The 20,806-nt window shown below is 47.0% G+C and overlaps 3 protein-coding genes across 3 annotated transcripts; 1 reads left to right on the forward strand and 2 right to left on the reverse strand.

Moving 5' to 3' along the window:
- Positions 1-3,268: 3,268 nt before the first annotated feature.
- F4822DRAFT_298894 (uncharacterized protein) lies at positions 3,269-4,990 on the reverse strand. The gene is made up of 2 exons (XM_051455147.1): positions 4,618-4,990; positions 3,269-4,487 (listed from the first exon to the last, which is right to left on the reverse strand). Exons 1-2 carry the CDS (start codon positions 4,709-4,711, stop codon positions 3,451-3,453), a joined length of 1,131 nt encoding a protein of 376 aa, XP_051313770.1. The 5' UTR covers positions 4,712-4,990; the 3' UTR covers positions 3,269-3,450.
- A 12,509-nt stretch (positions 4,991-17,499) lies between these two features.
- Positions 17,500-19,711, forward strand: F4822DRAFT_299118 (2-dehydropantoate 2-reductase). Its single transcript, XM_051455150.1, has 4 exons — positions 17,500-17,731; positions 17,972-18,032; positions 18,097-18,163; positions 18,244-19,711. Exons 2-4 carry the CDS (start codon positions 18,007-18,009, stop codon positions 19,258-19,260), a joined length of 1,110 nt encoding a protein of 369 aa, XP_051313771.1. The 5' UTR covers positions 17,500-17,731; positions 17,972-18,006; the 3' UTR covers positions 19,261-19,711.
- F4822DRAFT_444470 (uncharacterized protein) lies at positions 19,629-20,740 on the reverse strand (the record flags this gene model as incomplete). The annotated part of the gene is made up of 2 exons (XM_051463244.1): positions 19,809-20,740; positions 19,629-19,710 (listed from the first exon to the last, which is right to left on the reverse strand). Exons 1-2 carry the CDS (start codon positions 20,528-20,530, stop codon positions 19,629-19,631), a joined length of 804 nt encoding a protein of 267 aa, XP_051313772.1. The 5' UTR covers positions 20,531-20,740.
- Between the last annotated feature and the right edge of the window lie 66 nt (positions 20,741-20,806).

Raw genomic sequence — 20,806 nt, forward strand, 5'->3', positions numbered from 1 at the left:
GCACACTTGCTGTGAGCTCGTCATCTTTAATGGAGCCACTTTCCTATTCTGTTTGCACTGCATGGAGGACATCAACCCTCGCGGAAAATTGCATGAGAACCTAATTATGGATGGCTCTTTCGAGTCGCCTCTAAGGAATAGTGGCCCATAGAAAAATCAATAAAATCCTCTTGAAAGTAACCTTTGGTATATTGCTGTGACTCTAACCCGATATAAGCCCTTATTCTATAAAAAGGAAAAAGGAAAGGACGAGACAGGCATATTTGTTGCTATGCAGTAGTATCTTCTAACTGCTTCAATATTAATCCTCTTGAACAATAACTAACACGATCGATGCTCAACGTACAGCTCTCTTCATGTCACATATGTAAACTCTGAAGGTACGGGGAAAGTTACTTCGGTACCTAAATAGATGCCTGCATATTGACTCCACCAATCATATTTTACCAAATACCCAAAAGGGCAAGTAACGAGAACTCAAATTATGACCAGTACTTGAATAGCAGGATTATGGGATCAGATTGAGTTGTTCAGAAATTACCCGAATATGCTTGTTCTGTTGTTTGACGGATATAAGTCTTCGTAGGAAATAATACTTAGCTTATGCCGTGGTGGACTTAGTCTCAAAATTTAGGGGTCATTCAAGTTGCGACTCGGAAAACGCACTCTTGTTCGGAAATCCCCAGAGGAAAACCCGGAACTGTCCAAATTAACCCCCATCCCGTGAATTATACGGAAACGTGCGGGGAAGTTATTGAAGGATGCGACAAGTGTATGGATTTTTTTTTTCTGGTGGGAAACTTATGCAGCTATTTTGTAGGTTGAAATATTTGGCGTGAGAAATGATCCCGATCCTGCCGTGCCGAAGTGCCCGACAAGAGAGGGAGTGCTGGCAGCAATTCGTCCACATGCCATACTGTTGTGGAACGCGAGATCTACGGGTAGACGAAGCAAACTACATATATGACATAGGTATGTAATATACTTGGAATTAACTAGAGCAGCAGTGAGGTGGAGAGATTTTGCTATTAGCTTCTCAATGATTGGCGTAACAGAACCATACGGGGCTTTCTTATTAAAAAAAAAAAAAAAACCTCCGAATCGTCCACGGCAACAAACTAGGATATTAGCTACAGAATTTGGTGGTTCAAACGTGAGATTCGAACAAATAAAATGAATCGAAAGATATTACGAGCATAGCGAAAATATGTATAGTATCTAGTATTATGATGGAGAGAGTAGCACTCAGTTTTATAGTAGGTAGTGTCGGTTGTTTTCTAATAGTATCTGATGCTATTATGTAGGACCAGTAAATGGCTTATCCTTCTATTTGCCTAAAGATGGTTTCAGTGTCTGCCGATCTCTCTCCAACGGCAAACGGCAACGCGCTGAGTGAATTTGAGAGTGAATCAATGCCAAGCCAAGTCCCTCCCATCATTCGACTTTGCACGCATCAGGATGGTACCATCATGTCGTCACAATTGAGACTTTTCTGATCAGTCAGGAGTTGGAGATGATTTTAATATTTCTCTTTTTCTCTCTCCATTCATACGTACGTACATAAATATCTGTTATTCCTCCCCCCATCCTTCTCGGCGGGTTTTTCATAAATTTTTCTTGGTTCGTTCTTGGAAGCCGTCATATCCATCCCACTCTCCCGCCGGCCCCTATCCTACGTGTCTTTTCTCACCGACTCGGGGATAAAAATATGAATTCAAGGGGACGAGACGCCTTGAGGGGCAAAAGCCCCCGGCTGACTGGACCCCCAGTCAAGAGGGACCTACCATTTACAACCACCGATCGGGCGCCGGGTTTACATCATCATCTGTTTGGCGTGTGTCGCTCCCTCTCTCTATGTATCCTAGCGGCCGGCAACGTCGTTGTTGAGAGGATCCAACCTTTCTTTTATAGATAAATATGACCGCTGAAAATACGAAAATCCCGCCCTAATTCGGATGCGACCCGCTTCATTCGCGCCATCGGCATTCTCGCGACATCGGCTGCAGGAACGGAAATTTCTTTTTAGGTCCACGAGACGCGCGAGTGTGGACCATCAAATCTGTCTGCTTAAACTTACCGCGAGCTGCGCGTAGTACTGTTGCTGTTGCTGCCACTACTACTGCTACCACTACTGCAGACATGGATTTGTCACCACCCCTTGGCTTGGACTTGGGGGGAGGGGACCCGCCCCCTTGACTTGACAGTACACTGACCTTTGGGGGTAACCCCCAATTCTTATTATGTACGGAGCCTCTTCACCGCGGCGGCTAGCTTCAATTACTAGGGGGTGCTGGAATACATGCATATTATATGCATGTTCCCCGATTAAGTCGCAAGCTTGTCAGCTGATCGACGCATGGGAAAGTGTTCCGGCGATGGCATAGTAACAGTTTGTATGTTATAACAGCTGTAGGCTGGCTATATCTGGGAATAAATATACCGAAACAGGCAAGTATATACCGTACCAGGCAAGAAATCGAGAAAAAAAGAGAACGAAAAAAGAAGAAATCGTGAGATTATCCCGCAGCGAGCGACTCCGATTCGTCTGTTTTTCCCCCTTCCTCCTCTCCTCTCATTTCCCTAAATTTTTCTGCCTTGTCTAACCGATGGTACCAACGCCTTTCCAGGCTCTCTTTCTCTACTTCTAATCTATGTGCAGGAACAATGTATAGTTTTGTGCTGTTGCTTTTTCTGCGTGGGTTTTGATTTTGTGCTCTCTTGATGAAACAGACCGCTTCACTTTCTCACAGCCCGTTGAGGGTCTGAGGTCTAGAAGAATTTTGGGGTAAAGGGTAAACATATGCTGTTGGAGGTAATATGTACGACTGGTGGAAAAAAAGAGGTTTTCATAATATGCGAGCGCGCGAGCCGCTCGAGCCGCCCCCGTATGAGAAAAAAAAAAGCAGAAACCACAGAAATTCACACCGAGATCAAAATATCCCAGAGAAGAAAAAAAAAGAACGCCTTCCGAAGAACCGCGGTAGTGTCATAACTCTGCCACCCACCCAAGACAGAATGCCCAAGTCTTTCCCTCCTTCCCCCTTTAACAATGATGATTTTCGCAAATCCGCGCCTTTGTCCGTTTGATGATGATAAATGATATGAAGGCCATGATCAAATGAGAAAAAAAAAACATGAAAGCACAACTAAATCAGATGAACAGATATAAAAATCAGAGCAGAAAAAAAAACTAAATCTCCCTAAGGGGGTATACGATGGTTTTAACAGCAGATATAAATAATGTCATAAAGCGCGTGGTATCATGAATTTGATTTTAAGGATGATGCAGCGCAGCGCAAATAAAATGATGAAAAACAGAACGCTGGGATTTCGAATCGTTAAGGGAGGAAAGCTGCCATTGGTTTGGTTTGCTTGTACATTTACCTTCAGGCGCATTTCTTTCTCCCTACCTTCGTTCGCAAAGTGGTGCATAACAGCGTATTCAATCGTCTACGCGGTATCCCACAGGCCGGAAGCCACGGGATCCGGAGAGTGCGTGATGCCGTCGGTGAAATTGTTGATGCCCCAGTAAGAGTCGTCATCGACTAATGGGAATACCGGACTCTCATCGAATGACGACTGCGTCGATAACAGCTTGCTCGCAGCGGCTGTCGTTTTGAACTGGTCGAAGTCGAGCGCGCTTAGATCGGTGCTGTTATTTCCGTTGTGGGCTAATATGCTGCTTGACGATAGGCCCCCAAAGTACCCTCGAGGGAAATTGTCAAACTGCGAGTCGCCGAGCGCGGATGCGAGGTCCTCCGTCTCGGACACGTCGCCCGAGTTGGATGTTAACGTGGGTTCGGTGGAACCCCCGGAACCACCAATGTAATCGAGCCCCATATACGAGGATGATTGGGCCTGGTCAAAGCTGGATGGCGTCAGGTTGTCACCGCTCTTCAGGTCCAGCCCGTCGTATTGCGCCCAGTCCACCGAGGTCGCGCTGAGGCCCGCGCTGAACATGGGTGGCTCGTAGTCCGAAACGCCGGCGCTGAATAGGTCAAACGACGAGGAGTACTCGGGGTACTGGATGTTGGAGAGATCCAACGGGGGCAGCCGGCCGTTGAGCTGCTGAAACGTAGAGTTACTGTTACCGTCAATAGAAGGTGAAGCCTCGACGGACTTCGATAACATTCGGTCGGGAGACGAGGAGTCGGTCGTTCGGGAAGAGCGGTCGACGGATTTGGTACCTAAGCTACTCGCGCTACCGGTGCGATGCATGGCAGAGCCACGACTTATCGTATAGGGGCCACTCTTCTGGGAGGCCTTGGTGTGACGTTGAGTCGGTTTGTGGTGGCCGTTCTCGTCGAAGCTTAGGATGGGTTCGGAGTGGGCGGTGTTCGTGCGCCGTCGGCGGGTTACGGCCTTGGGCTTGGCCGCCTGTTGGCTACTGTTGTCCGCATCGGAATCCGACTCCGGAACCGTATCGAGCGAGGGCTCTTTTTTGTGCGAACATGTGCATCGCCCGCCGTGATTGCAACAACAACTGTCTGGACCGACGAACAAACTCAGGTCAGACTTATTTAGGTCCTTTCTTACAACGTAGAGTACGGGGGAGTGGGTGACAATCTTTCGAGCGTCTTTTGGTATTCTTGGAATTTGGGAATATGTGCCGCTCACCCTTATGGCCCTCAACCGTCTGCTTTAGATGGGCGCATTTGTGCGTCTTCTCGCCGCAGTCGCATTTGACATGGGACGACCGCGACTTGCGCATCGCGCGGCAATGCTGGCATTGCGACACAGGTCGTCCCTTTTTGTTGATATGCTGAAGTGGTCGATCTAGATGTAGTTTGCACAAATATGTGTAAGTGAAGATGTCCTCCAATAAGAATAAAATAATAATTGTCCAAAAGTAGATAATGTAGATGTAGATGTAGGTAGATTTGGAGTAAGTAGATCAAATAATAGAAATAATGATGCAAATCTCCAAAGCTGAACTTCATTCATTTTTCCCCTGAACACTTTTTTTTTCTTATCCGGTCTCCCCCGCGGTGGTAACGGGTTGGAGAGGGAGATATTGGTACCAATTGGAAAAAGTAACCACTAATAGAGAATAGTGTAGAATTGCGACAACGATGGTAACTTACCCGCATGTTGACAATTGCTAACTCGATGCCCTCTTACACAAGCTTCGCAGGCCCATTTCTCGCCGTCTATTAACATTGTGCGATTCTATTCAATAACGATCGAAAACGAAGGAGGTGAGAGAAAAGGTTCGGGAGCAAACGCAGAAAGCAAGTTCGAGCGAACGAACCGAGTGAGCGTGCGGCCAGATGAAGCGGTTGGTGTTCGGTGATCGAGGCTGCGCTGGAAACGTGGGCGTCAGGGGGCAAACAAAGGCCCGAGTATGTAACGAATTGGTAGCTAATAAGCTTAGTAGGTTGCGTTGCAGCGAACCAGGGAAGAATTGGCTGCGATGGGGAACTGGTAGGTAGGTAGGTAGTAGGTACGTAGCAAAATCCTTATGCACGCATCTCCAAGGGTATGATGTTATGTATATGTATGTACGTATGTAAATATGTAAGTGGGCTGGGACTTGGTAAAACGGCGAACAGGGCAACGTAAGTAGCTAGGTAGCTTTTTTTTTTTCGCTCAAATGACGGATGTCGCCAAACGTAGGAGTCGTGTAATAGACAGACAGGCAGGTAGGTAGACAGAAAGTCCGTAATAATGAACTAGGACCGAGACTGGACCGGAGAGTAGACCGCTTTCGCGATAGAAGAAAAAATAGATAAAAATAAGAAGAAAGAGAACGAACGACCTTGAGTCTATGAAAGAAGACAGAATGATCGAACTTGAGAGTGGAGATTTCGTTTCGCTTGGAAAATTCTTTTTTTAGTTGAGGCGATTGTGGTTTGAGAAGTCTCTTCTGCCCTCTTGGTTTTTTTTGTGCCCCGTCAAGGAGCCGCAAAAAAAATAGGTCAATTGAGTTTCAATAGGAATTGTGTGGTTTGCAGCCAGCGCGCGGTGATCATCCGTCGGCACCAGCACCAAGGGTTGGCTAAGTGGACTGCACAGTGCAGCGCAAGACTTTCTCGGCGGTGCTATGCGGCTAATAGAGTCTGACCGGGAAAAAACCCAGCCTTAGATGGGGACTATCGGAAATGGATAACTGAGTTTGGTGTAAGTCGTTTTTTGACAGAAACCGTCTTTGGCCCAAGGTACCTACTTGTCAGGAGTCAAGTTAAAACCGGACTGGTCAAAGTCAGGTCTTAGTCGAAGCTCGACACGAGAGCTAAGTTCTCCTAGGTATACTGTATACTTTGGTGGTGGGTGTAGTGCGTAGTATGTAGTAGTGGTGGTGTATAAAAAAGTGTGCGTGCGTGTGTACGTGCGTATATGTAAGTGCTAGACGCCGTGCGGCGGTTGAGTTTGGAGAATAGGTAAGAGTAGACGAGACTGACGGAATCAGTCGGCACGGGAAGGGGGAACGTGGGAGGTTTAAAGAGTTGAATCCGAGATGAGTTGGTAGAGAGAGGTAGGTAAGGTGGGCTGGCTTATCACTACCAGGTGGGAGTGTGAGAGACAGGAAACGAGAGAGAGCCTTTCTAAAGAGAGGATGAAAGTAGAAGCCCAAAGCGAAGAGGTACTTAGTCCTTCTACAGCAAACCTAGCCGGGAATATACTTGTTGATGGATGTCATCACGGGCTAATGGCGCTCCAGGCATGGCTAACAATGACGGAGCCAGTGGATTGGCTGGGGTGTTAGAAAAACTACCCGCCTGGTTTGGTTTGGCCTGGAAAGGCCTCTAGAATCCAGACGATGAAGCACGGTAATACTCAAGTAGGAAAAGGGCGAAGGAAAAAAAGGTGGGCACGCAAACGAAAGTCTTGATTACTGCGTAATGTAATGGATGTGTGCGTGTGTGTGCAAGTGTGTGTGAGTGCGTGCGCAGGAGAAAAGTGAACTTAAGCCTATGTACAACATATCCGCGGTTGCGGCTTGCGACTTGGATGTACTTACATTAGTATGTACATTTAGTAGATCTCTCCCACCCCAAGCAAGCCATACCAAGAACCATCTCTGGGCATTACATCGGTGTTGGGAGGAATATTCCAACCCACGCTCGGAACCAGCCAGTCGCGAGCTGCGCTTCTCAGCCTACATACCTTGTCTACCTCCCCTACTTTCTTAGCTTCGATTCATGAGGAGGGACAGGTAGGGAATAATAGACTGGGGGGGACAGCTAGCAGGAAAAGTCCGCCAAGGGCGGGATCACCTACAGGCTCAAATGACCGGGGTACCATGCCGCGATGGAAGAGAAAGCGTTCCGTTGCAGACGCACGGAGTGAGATGAGCTAACCTAGTCCATCGCAAATAATGTTTTGTGGTCCTATTATGCAAGTGAATTTCATTATTTTCACTAATAAGCTAAGGTAACAACTTGGAAGTTAGCCATGCAGCATCTAGTAGCCAGCCTCCTACGTTGCCTTTTCTTATTCCTATGTCGGCACGAAAGGGGTGGGCGTTACGGTGACTAGACGGTTTATTCTAAACCAGAACTGGATTAGAATACCCAAGGCCCGAGCTATTCCACAGACGTTTCTTGTTACGTCGCCGCGAGCTAAGCGCAGTAACAGTTGACTATGTTCTCTACCGAAGCTCGGTTTGTGTCTTTTTTTTTTCTTGCGACTAACTGTATATAGTTTGGAAGGGTATTCCCTACTGCTACGCAGCTTACCTATGCATATTATTTTAGGATCTGAATCACAGCTGCGCATCTCTTTTCTTGGCACATGAGCCTGTGTACATGCGGGTTGAACTGTGGTGTAAGTCGGTCATTGTATTCGGGAATCGCGGGACCTTCCGAAGCATCCTAACTTAGGGCATAAGGCATGTACCTTTAACATCGGGCGGTACCTAGAAAAATAATAATTGCATCTCGTCGGCGTTTTATGGGAGTTAACTACAGCCGCGAGGTGCTTACAACAAACACCTAGCCCTTGGCTTTCGTCCTTGGCTCTTGGCGACGCCGTATTGAAATTGTTTCTAAAAAGCCGATCAAATGTTTCTGTATACGTACGCGTTTACGAATGGCGCTTGGCGAAATGGCTATACATAGGCAGTAAATCCTCGATGCCGTAGATCATAGTCGCAAAATGGTTGAGATCATTGATATTGGGCAGGCAGGTAGTTGTGTTGAACCGGTGCGGGCGAAACTCGAGGAACGTCAGCCAAAACGACTTATACGATGGGAGAGATCCTGAAGGAATAGCAAATAAATCTATATATTGGCGGGGAGATCGATCGCCTCATACTAAGCCAATTTGCAAAGATTTCACGTCCTCATGAACTTTTCAATCCCTCGACCGCGTACTTTTCTTGAAAGGCTTGCAAGAGGAGTAATACATACCGATTTACAGATCATAAGTATCTATAAGCTTGGCTGCCAAGTGTTTTGGGTCAGTGAATATTGGATTTCCATCGAAGCACTTTGCAGACCCGGAAGCGCGGCGATGCGACAGTAGTTAAGCCCAATTTTGCTGACCAACGACGGGAGGCGCATAAGGAACTTATTCAGGGCGCTTTCAGACGGAGAATGGTAATAATAAGACTAATCATTTTGGTAACTCCAGCTACGATAAGCCCAGATTGCCATGGCTCTTGGGGTCATATACATGCAAGTCTCTCGGTCTTGGAACAAGATGATGATAGACGGGATAGCTTCCAGAAGGGCCGTCCCGTTCTTGGTTTACGCATGCCTCAGTAATAGCCTACCTAAAACTATGAGCTATTCTGCGTTGGCGTTCGTCAACAAGGGTAATTCAACGGGTGGGAGCATGATGATAATCGAGATAACTTCACCCCGCCATGTGAATGGTGGGATGGGTTATAGGGCCTCGTAAGACTCCGTTTCAGTTTAGGTATTATATCGTCGGCCTCACTGCTGGCTAACAGGTTGATAGCCTTGTATTCCCCGGGCGATCATCATCAGCGACAACTGAAAAGTCCGAATAACTATACGAATTATTGAAATTCATCTGACGTTATAGCTCATAGTGGGATGTGAAACCACCCAAGACGTTCGGTACCTACATACAGTGTGCACATAGATTTGTATGCAAGAGGACATTGGCGGATCGAGAAAAGGATTAGAGCCGATTGCCTACGAAGCAAAGGGGAAACTCATAAGTTAACAATTGACGAATCAACGGACGGCGTTTCAGAGCAACTGACTGACGAAGGATTTTAATTTATTACTGTAGCTACTTGTTACAGTAAACCCAGGCTCGAGTCTGACCCTCTTCTGGACCCTTACAGCCCTTACCGACCGAATCGAAGTTGAGAGCCCACCGTGTAATGTATTAAGCGGACACCCCCGTACTAATGGCTTTTAATATTACAGGTGCAATGTACGGAGCGTTTGCCGCACACACCGTAATACTGACATCAATAAATTTCTAGCCCGCCGCTGTAGGCGCCAACCATGTAACGAGAGCACCGGGAGTACAAGGTACCTAGTACTTAATACTTAATGAATGCAGACATGATGAGAATTACCTGAACACCTTATGTAAGGCAATTGCATATGGGTTGTCCCATGCGAATTTGTTCGGGCTCTGAGGCTGACCAAAATGTCGGTATGAATTCAGAGTGAGTAGTAGCTTACTACATAGAGGATGATGTTGTGATACTGCTGTGCAATATTTTAATATCCTAATACATAACATGATATTCCAACATACATATCCATATAGATATATCTATTAGGTACGGAAATATTACGATGTTGAATATCTGATTCTGCAACTATCCCACGATATACAATATACACCTACCTAACTTATCCACTTGCACAGTACACTGACCTCCACCATAGTAAATGCAAACATTTTTACATCCATTTAAAATACGTACCAAACATGCTTAGATCTATTGGATAATAAGGAACTACTTGCGCCCAGCCCTATTCTAATTTAAACAATAAAAAGAATAGAATATCGAGGCTGTTGGCCGGCCCGAAAAACGATTAAATGTCACTTAGACGCGAACGACTTACCCCGTCTAGCCCAAGCGTCCGACTCCTAGTTCCTTGGATTTTATTTCTATTTCTGTTTTAATTCCATTCAAATTTTTATCCAATTTATTTTATTTTTATTCTATTTTTTTTTAACCTTCCCTTTTCCTTTCTCTTTTCTTCCATTCTCCCACTTTCTCAAAATTCCGCCTGCATTTTCCTACTTCGCACCGAATCCACCCCCATCCAAGAAGATTTCACGTCACGATGCCGTGAAAATTTTCTCCTCTATTTGTCCTGTCCTCTCTTGTCTTGTCTCCTCCCTAGCCCGCCGAAGAATCTCCTTAAACTACCTCCCACCACACCTCCCTGGATTCCTATCTGCCCAATTCCATTACTAACCCTCCCTTCCGTGGGTGCCTTACCATCATCATAGAACGTCGTCAACCAACCCGACTTGCTCCGGCCCTTCCATCGAATATTCTTTTCGTTGTACCGTAGTAGCTGCGATAGCGACACCAGCTGTCGTGCTACTTTGCAACCGAAAACCTCATCCAACCTACCGGGTCCCCGTCAACTGTGTCATCTGCGACCTCTTCAATTCTACCTTGCAGCAACTTTCCGTCACTCGCATGGATTGTGTCGTAAGGAAAATACGACGTCGAACAATTCCTACTGCGCTCCCATCCATCATAACAATAGTTTCTTCAATTGCTCGTTTGACACGCCAGTAACTTTTTATTATTACTAAAATTTTTTATTATTTTCTATTCTCTCTGCTTTATTCTCAGCCTTGTCTACTGGATACGTAGTCTATCTGTCACACTGCAGTAGTTCGTCTGAAAACAAGATGTACCACTACCTAGGAGGTAGCCACTACGTTACCCGCGGAGTTGGCCTGTCCATCCAGTGACGGCTATAGCATGCACCGCCGTGGCAACCGGCTTACTGAGAAACACGAGACTTGCCGGCCGGGACACGGCTAACATCACAGGCAAAAGTTTTCCACCCGTGGCAAAACAAGCCCGGCGAACTCCTAGCTTGCTCTACTTCAGAATACCCATCCGGGTTTGTCTAACCGCCAATCAAGCCCAGTCCAAATTAGAGACCCCTACTTTTCCCTAAGGTTGGGCTTTGATTACCTTTTCCCTATGCCTACCTAGGTAATGTATCTGTCTGTCTGTCTAGTCATTCGGATATGTGACAGTTCGAGCATATTGCCATGTCAACATGCCATTCGGTTTTGGGCCGGTATGGCGGATTTCCCCAGAAATCCCAATGCGCCAACACAACTTCCTTCGGGGGCCGCCATAATTGCGGCATCACAAGACCGTCCATTTCGTCTTAGTGGCTACTACCTGCACCCGGACTTGGCAGTGAGCGACGTAACTGGGACCCCTGGATCTGACCTGGCCTTCCTACGAAACCTAGCTAGCCAGCCAACATTCGTGTCGAAATGGGGTTGTCACCCTCCTAAACGACCTGTTCCTAATGTCGAAAACCACATCAGCAAGCAAGCAACCTGGCCTGCCTACCTTACCTACCTACCTACATACGAACACGCAATGCGGTTTGTCAACGGTGTAGGCCCAGGAATAAACCCACCCCTTGAATGAACGTGTGTGGCACAAAAAAAAAGCAAAACACTTTCATCCTTCAACCCACCGTCCGTCATTAACCCGCTAGGTTGCGAGTGATACCTCATCGCTCATAAAATCCATAAGTAGTATATGGTGCGTTATCAAGGGGTCTTTTAGACCTCGGAAAGCTTGATTGAGCAACTTGAACCGCCAATGCGACAAGACAATTCCCCATTTTGTTGCCTCTGATGGACCCCACGTTAACCATCACACACTCCCACAATCCCTCACTCTTATTCATTTTCCATCCTAGCCCGTGATGGTGGGTAAAAGGGGGGATGACAGATGACACGAGTTGTCTCGCGCGTTCGCCAGAATTAGGAACGAAAGCAGATCTTCTCTGCGGCTAAAATGACAAATGCTCAGGCTGACCTTTCGGAATTTCAGCATCCAGCGTCGTGGTCCAATGGAGGGTGGCAAACCCGAGAGACCCCATGGGTTGGAAGTACCCGAGGCTTTGGGATTCACCTACTAGTTACCTTCCGTCCGGTGCTTCCATGGGTCTTCTAGAAGCTCGCCCTGTTTGATCTTTGATCTGTTGTGCTTGTACCTTGTACGAGGACAGTACTTGCGGTGTAAGCTGCATTTTTCTCCGCAGTGTTCCGCAGTAGCGAGAAGGAAAAAAAAGATTATTCCCCAGTCGTTCATGCACCCGTTGCGGTGGAAACGATAGCGCCAGCAGCGCTCATAATCCCAATTCTTACAGCTACTTTCATTACCACCACCACCACAACAACATTTTGTCTTCCCCATGGACACCCAACACAACCGACAATTCCATTTTCTCAGATATACCCTCCAAATTTGGAGCTAGTCCTCCTAGTCTAGTTGGCAGCATCATTCGCATCGCTGAGTCGCTATTGATACCTGGTATCTAATATGGCCAGCCTCGGCTAGCCGTCTCGACCGTTCGCCTGCACATGCCTGGAGCAGCAATTGCTTCTTTCTAGCGCCTTGCAGCGAATAGCAAATCTGATATGTGAGCGGACAAAAAGCCTTGCATATCTACAACAGCTTCTATGCAGACAATGTGCAGGGCCAGTTTACTTGGCCTTCCTTCAGCCGTGATTGGCGAAGGTGAAAGCCCATCAGGCCAGAAACCTGCGACATTCCCCATCCCACGCGTGAGCCCGTGTTTTCTGACTACGCACCCGGCACTGGCTGGCCTGCAACCCCCACACACCCTACAGCCCTTTTCCCCTACAGTATGTGTTCAAATCCCGTAAGAAAAGAGCAAAAAGGAAAGAAGACACATCAGCCCCAAACGTCTTCGTCCCAGCTCCCATTTCCTTGTCGGTCCTATTGGGCAGAAGCTTCACCACCTCCATTCCAAAATGCAACTCTCATCATAAAAGAATACCCCTTAAGTTACACTGTTATGACTTCCCCGCTTTCAATGGATGGGCTCGCAAAAAGCTTGATTCTTGCCGATGTGAGCCATCACTGCCCAGGAGACCGGTTCGCTCGACTTCATTCGTCGTTCCTGGGCTGGGCTCTCGGCTCCTACATAGCTTAGCTTCCTTCACTTCACCCCATGGGTGGTGTTGCTCGCGGAATTGCGCGGCACGCAACAATTTGGGATGATGAGAGGGCGACCCTGGTGCTGTTGCTTTTTGTTTGTTGCTTGCTTTGTTGTAACCTACTTACACCATAGGGCAGCAGCGGAGCTTCGGAGTTCAACAATCGAAAGCTCGAATGATCGATGTAGGTTCTTTCATCTCCTTCCATGTCGCTATCTTGTTGGCTATCCCCAGAATAGCCCCCTCGGCCCAAAGCAGTCCGGAGTGGTCACGCCTTACCAGTGCTGTCGCGCTATCATGCAACGACATGTAACTCATCTCCGATCTCGTCACAATTACCTTGCATAGAATGCTTCGAGAGAAACGTCTACATTGACACCAGGCGCATACACAACAATGCTCACGTTATTCATACAATAACACAATAATCATTGTGAGATGACGATAGTAAGTACTGATGTAAGTAACCCGCTGGGCTTTCCTTTCAAAAATCAAGTCAAATCCCAACAAAATCATGCCAGTCATACGTTTCATACGTATTATCGACATTCGCTGCCCAACCACATTGGCGCGAGTGTTTTCGCTCCTGGCAGAGAGCAGACTATGAACCCGTTGCTGGGCGCCTGGGCTCGAGAGGTCGTTTTGAACCTCCTTGAGAACCCGGGAATCAGTAGAGGTCACATTACATCACATTGTTCATTTATTTTATCTCTCCGTTTCAGTATTCATTCCGTTACTCTTCCGTTTTGTTGTTTAGTAACGAGGTTGGTGAGCTTTTTGCCGCGATCGATGTCAGATTGGGCTTTCATCGACGCGCCCACCAATGAATAAACCTCATCTATTAAGCTGACATATATGGGGGTATAAACCCCGGATATACACACCCGCTTTCGACAAGAGGTGCGTGCGCACGCCGCCGGCTAGGTAGTCATCGGGGGTGGGCCAGAACCTGGGGAAGAGAGCGCGCATTATTTACAATCAATATACACAATTCATTACCACAATAGACAATCCTTCGAGTTTGAGTATCATATTAGGTGTTATCACAACTAATTAACCCTGTCATTTACAAAAGAACCGTGTACGGGAATAAACCCGAGAAGCTGAAGAGGCAACGGTACTCTTCCCGACGCTACGGAGCGAATGTCACGGCCCTTCTCCTACACACCATCTTCATATGACCTTGTGACATGACAAATGCTAAACTAGCCAGTCGTCGACGCGTTTCGTCTCGTTCCGCTCTCGCTGCTGAGTCCTCCTGAAGAGCGCCCCCTAGATCCTCGGCGGAGATCTATTCTTGGCACGAACGGGATGTGATTCCATTTGTTGATGTTGATCGTAATAACTTAGTTTGTGCCTCTTCTTTTTTTTCAGCAGGTACAAGAAGGTATTAGAAGCGGATAAATCAAATGGTGACACGATGAATCACGGGGATTGCTTGGCGGCTAATACTTAGGTAGCTATCATCGGAGAATTAATTCTATGGTGGATACATACGCAGGTAACTCTATGATGTATGTCTGTATATTAATACCTACTTAGGATAACCGACAAGTAATCTAAGCCATTTTGAAAACGTGGCCTAGGAATGATATCAATAATATGTATGGGAATCGAAGGGTACGCGTCTATCTACCAATGCTATCAGCATCACTCCATACTCGCGAGAGCTGACGTTTCATATTTCGGAGGGGTTTGGTTCCTCAGAGGTCGTAGATAGAACCCAAGTACAACACAACACAACCTTGGAACCCACAGATCAAGATTGGGCAACCACCGATAAAAATCGTATCATGAACTACGAATCGCTACGCACGATAAAAATAAGCCCGCCTAGCTTATCTACGGACGCGGGCCTTATGTCCCGTAACCTTAGCTTCGTGATAAATGACCTCATGAGGTAGTATCAAGAAGCGAGATAGACGCGGAGGCTACGTTAAATTATCAGCTAGGTATTTAAGGCTCTTTTCGCTAAGCTACATAGATACCTAGGTTGGGAGGCTGGTAAGGAGGGAGCAATTTTTCGAGATACATTTTCAGAATTACGTACATGTATCTCTTACCAGTCAAGAATTACTTTTACTCTTAGGTACATGTGCAACTTTGATAGCTCCTGATCAACCCCGCGAGCCAGCCTTCCATCCATCAGCAACCTACCTTACATGGTCAAAGACTGGGGTAAGTTATAAGGGATAGGATAGGCTGAGCTATAATGCGATTATCTGCGGGGTTGTCGGTTTCGTGTAGGTGTGTGTATGCAGTTTTATCAATTTCGACCACTTAATCTTCATCCTCTCGCACCATTCGCTATCGTAAATGACGAAGCCGGTCGGCGCTGATGGATGAAGTTGTTTAGAGCCGGCTAGCAGAGGGTGATCAGCAACGCTAACATGCAGCAACCTAGTTATTGGCAGTCCGAGGGAATGGTCAAGGTGTGCCATCTCCGTCTCCATCTCCATGGCGTGGGGTTTCTTATGTGACTCAAACTCCATGAACAAGGGGCCCTGTTCTGACCCAAGTAACAAACCATGGCCTCTAAATGAGAAAAAAAGAGTGAAAATCAGGACTCAGAGATGTTAGGACTTCCAATTTGAGACAAGTACAACACATTTAGGGTTGATGCAGACCACCTTTTACGATAGTTGGATAGGTGAGACTAATGCGGCTGTCAAAGATGTGATCTAGCCAAGAGCTGCACGCGATATTGGTTGCCGTTCCAAAACATGGGCACCGGGGGTATGCCCTACGCAACGGAACCATGTCCGGCTCTTTAGAACCACACTTTGCCTAGGACTTCCTTGTCCATTAGTGTTTAGTGTTTATAATTACCCATTGCAAAAGGAATTAAAACCACTTGGAAAATAACCATATTAGGAATGAGTAACCCAAACCCTTCGCTTTTATCTCCGCTAGGGTACGGCACGGCGCGACGGCCTACCTAGTTCGTGTCCGTATAAGACCCCTTCTCAGTAACCCCCCGCGTCGCCGGCGGAGCCCAGACCCTTTCCCCCCATGATACGAGATTGCCACGGTGGAATGAGTTGTGCCTCGGACTCCAAGCCTGGACCGTCTGCGAACGCCCCTGAACGTGCTCGGAAGACACCTTGAGAGGCGAGTGTAACAATAATACCGGAAGTAACGGACCCTCCTGCAAGCCCCTCCCCTGCAACCAGTTCTGTTCTATCTTCCCCTCTCCCCTCTACTCTCCCCATCTTTGCCTCCCGAGCTGACGTGAGTTGTCGAGAAATCATTAGGACCGAAACAATGCTGTCATTCGCACTTCCTCACCATTAGCTAGATTCCTAGCTTATGGCTGTTGGGCGTACCGTCGTCAGACAAATTGGATGTTTGTGGGGGGGGGAGGGTTGAAGAGGCGGACGTGGCAATTATGCACCGGTCCGCAAGGAAACCGGCGTAAGCCATAATCTTCCATAACTCTACTCCATAAGATCGATCTGCAGAAAGATCGCGGTCGATAATTGTTGAAGGACGCGCCACAAATGGATATACGTCGCACGCCATCATCATCCTTCTCTCCCCATATCCGTAGTGATTACTCATCTACTGTGTTTCCAATATCCGGGATGTTGTCCCTTCCTCCTCTTTTCCGAGTTTCAACGGGCGACGGGTCAAGGCCGCCACGATTGTCTTTATGAGACTTGGCATGCGCCCATTTTTCTGTTCTAGGAGTTTGTGGCTTTCCGCATGTCTTGTTTCAAGTTCTTGGCACGTTTTTCCTCTAGACAACCATTACCTAGGAAGTTACACGTAGCTGGGTTTGACAAGATTAGCGCCGCATTATCTGGCGGTGGTTTATAGTACCGAGTGCTTGGCACCGTCGAGGCTGGGCGAAACGGATGAGCTGTTAACCGCCACGGGCGCCACGATCGGAAACGGGCCCCTAGGTCTAGATTGTTGGGTGTCTCGGATTCTCCTTAATATGTTTTCAACAGGACAGAACAGGCCTACGGATACGACGAGAGCGCATTGAAGGCTCTGCAGATACGTGCGAGCCACGTAGATCGATGCCGCATTATCCTGACCGACATCTGAATTTTGCTTTTTCTGATTTGGACGGATGTACGCGTACATATGCCTATGCATGTTTGCATACATTACATATTCTGTGTATGTAGAGATGCTTGTCCGGCATATCCTTTAAGCGAAAAAGCGACAATAGAAAGGCGGGCCAGCCCGAGACGCTGGGGATTTGGTTCCGAGAGATAGCAGCAACATCAGCGCATAATCATCGTTAGGGTGTAGAGGAATCCTTCCAGTAAGCCTCCTACATAAACGAATGCTTGATAACGGTCCCGAATCTCGCGTGCGAAGGCGATTAGCGGTGTGTTTTGTGTAAACTTACAAAGAAAGGTTACCTAGGTAGTTTCACCAACACACCTAGTTTTATCCTCTTTCTATTAAATTTGTATAACGCTTCATGTTTGTATTTTCTTTTGTGTCCCTCATATCATACGTTCTCTCGACAAAGTTGAATAGTAGTACAAGCATAATGTGTCTTATTTTGACACCAGGGAAGTACCAAGTCACTTCTAAAGATTTATAAGGTTAACCTTATAATTATGCCTATAAGGCTCGTGGTGTAAGGTTGGCTTAAGTAATACACATGTTAGTATTTTATATGAGAAAATACTACATTTCCATAACAACCTCGGCAAATCAATTATGGATCCGAGCTGCTTAAGCGCAAACCTTACTTTACTCTTCAATTAACCGTTACGTCAGTAAAGAAACTCCCGACTCATCCCCGATTTGTACACATTTTCCACTATCTTAAGCCTCATGATCTTTTAGTGTACCCCATCATTCGATCCAACTGTTGAAGATCGAAAATTAGATACGAATCACTCGTAGTCTGAAGCCACAATCGAAATGGCGGACTCTAACACTCCGATAAAGTGCGCCACCGATGCATATATCTCCCCTCCGAAGCACAAATGACTTACACTCATTCTCTGATAGGCCAGTACACATCCTCTTTGTGGGCGCCGGAGCAGTGGGCTGCTTCTATGCGTCCCGACTCCATCATGTAAGGCCTTCATCGCGATCACGCTGCGCTATTCTGGATATAAACTAACCAGAGCGGCGACGAATGACGCGTCTTTGAAGCCTAAACAAAATATACATACTTCACTTATTGCGCGATCCAACTATGCAGCCATCGCCGCCTCCGGCGTCTCCTTAGAAACCCATTCCTTCGGAAATTACACCTTCGAACCCTATGCCGTGTTTCCATCCATATCAGCCGCCCTCCCAAATCCGACGTTATCTTCCACCTCGCCCCCTTCGCGGAGTCTACCCTCCGACGGGTGGGACTACATTATAGTCACAACCAAAGCCCTCCCCGATCGATCCGACGACGCAGCTACGGTCGCACCGCTAGTGTCTGCCAAGTCATGTATAGTATTAGTACAAAATGGGGTGGGTGTAGAGGAGCCTTACCGTAAGCGCTTTCCCAACAACCCTATAGTGAGCGGCGTCACCGTCGTTAGCGCCGAGCAGATTCGAAATGGAGTAATACGGCAGAACCGATGGACGAGAATTAGCTTGGGGCCGTATGGCAACGGGCTCGGCGCACCGTCTAATGCGACCGACGATAAGTCAGCCGATGTCGTACGACGAGGTCATGAATGCATGGAACGACTGGCACAGTGGTGGACGAAATATGGCGGTATTCGTGATGCCGAGACGCACACGGAATTGGAGTTACAGACAATACGGTGGCACAAGCTATGCATCAATGCGGCTTTCAACCCGACCGCCGTGTTGTCCGGTGGTCGTGGTAACGCCGACCAACTGACCGATCCCGAACTAAGGGAACATGTTCTGGGAGTTATGGACGAGATTTGGAAAGCAGCACCTAAGGTTTTAGGAAAGCCGTTTCCAAAAGACCTAGCGACGCCCGAAAGAATCATACGAAGTACAGAGAGGAATGCCGGGGCCAGACCAAGCATGCTTTTAGATTGGGAGGCCGGCCGCCCCATGGAGCTTGAAGTTATCTTAGGAAATCCAGTTCGGATAGCTAAAAGGGCCGGCGTGGACATGCCGAAGCTACAGACTTTACATGCGTTGCTGAAGAGCATGCAGAAAGTGAGAGAAGAGAGGAAGGCAAAGGAGAAGCTATAGAGTAGGTCAATTCACATTGTAAAAGGTGTATATGTTCAATAGTGACATATTTTCAGGTCTGTGTAATCTAAAATTAGAATTGGACAGTATTTGCTGTCAGCGATTCCTGAGGTTACAGATGGAGCGATACGTAAGCTGCCTCTTGACCTTCTGGAGCAAATGGCGAACCGCGCACTGCCCAGACCACATCTGGCACCGCTAGTCGTACTGGATTACTGTTGTTCATAGGGTAACCTCATCTACCCCTATTCTATACCTAGATTAGCGATGATTCTTAATATATTTATCCAACGCAACGTATGGGGCTTATCGTTTGTAGGCTTCCTATGTGGGTGATTCATACGAAATCGCATGAATGTGTCCCTAAATTATTTTTGTTGCATGGACTTTTCCCTCTCGCCGCGCCAACTTCGTGGCATGAACGCATTTAGGAATCGATGACGGTTAGGTCTAAATTACCCAATTGTTAGTAAACTTGCATTTTACATCATTATCTTGGCAAAATAGAAAATAGAAAGGGGGTTCTTTCCTTTAAAACATCTACTTACGCATTGGTACGGTTCTTGGCAATGTGATAAACCTCGAGCACATCCTTGGTCTTTTTATCGTGGACCTTGGTACTATGTTTGCGAAACTCTTTCGGCGTGGCAATAGCATGGATATGGAAATGGGGAACGCTATGATCGGGCGATAAGTGCAGACCAAACGTAAAGTCGTCGGCCCTGAGGGCTTGTGCCTTCTCTTTCATCTTCTCAAAATGCCCCATTGCAATATCAACATTCCGGTCCCGCTTCCTAATCATTTCCACCTGGTGATCTAAGACTGCCTGGCGAAAACTTGGGTCATTATCCCAACTCGTTTTGAATAGATCTATGCCCTGAGGAATGATATCCGCATTGGTTGAGTCTAGCGACACACCATTGAACAGATTCTCCTTGGATATAATTAGTACATGGATCAGCGACATACCCGCCTTGTGTTCCTCGCCCTTTGTATATTGCCGGATATCAGGAGACGCTTCATTTCTAATGATAATGACCTTGTCATTGTGGGCGAGAATTTTATCTTTCCAGTCAGTGAACGGCGTTTTCTTCTCGATCCATCTTAAACCTTTATACCCAGGAGGCTTTGTGTATTGATGATTTTCCGCATTTTTATAGTATGCATCGACGTCTGAGCGGGCTGATGGGTACTTCCAGAATATTTCAATCTGTTTCTTGATTTCTCGACGTTTCCCGACGAAAATCTGGCTTGACTGCGAAGCTCCCATGGTTACGTACGACTCGGTTATTCGATAGTTCGTTCTCTGGCGATGGCTACACTTGCTGTTACTGTCACCGATACATCTACAATTTCCCACAGATCTATAACGACGAAGTCAACTCTTTTTACGTCATGTTCTTTTCTACTTCTCTTTGTCCTTGTGAGGGGCCCATAGAGGCGACGAGACAAAGAACTGAAGTCGTTTCGTCATTAATTGACCCCTGAGATACATTCATAAAGAAATACGATAATAGAAAGGACGCCACAATGATTAACCCCATTT

Source organism: Hypoxylon trugodes (genome assembly GCF_022578975.1).
Source record: "Hypoxylon trugodes strain CBS 135444 unplaced genomic scaffold F4822scaffold_6, whole genome shotgun sequence".
Lineage (NCBI taxonomy): Eukaryota > Fungi > Ascomycota > Sordariomycetes > Xylariales > Hypoxylaceae > Hypoxylon > Hypoxylon trugodes.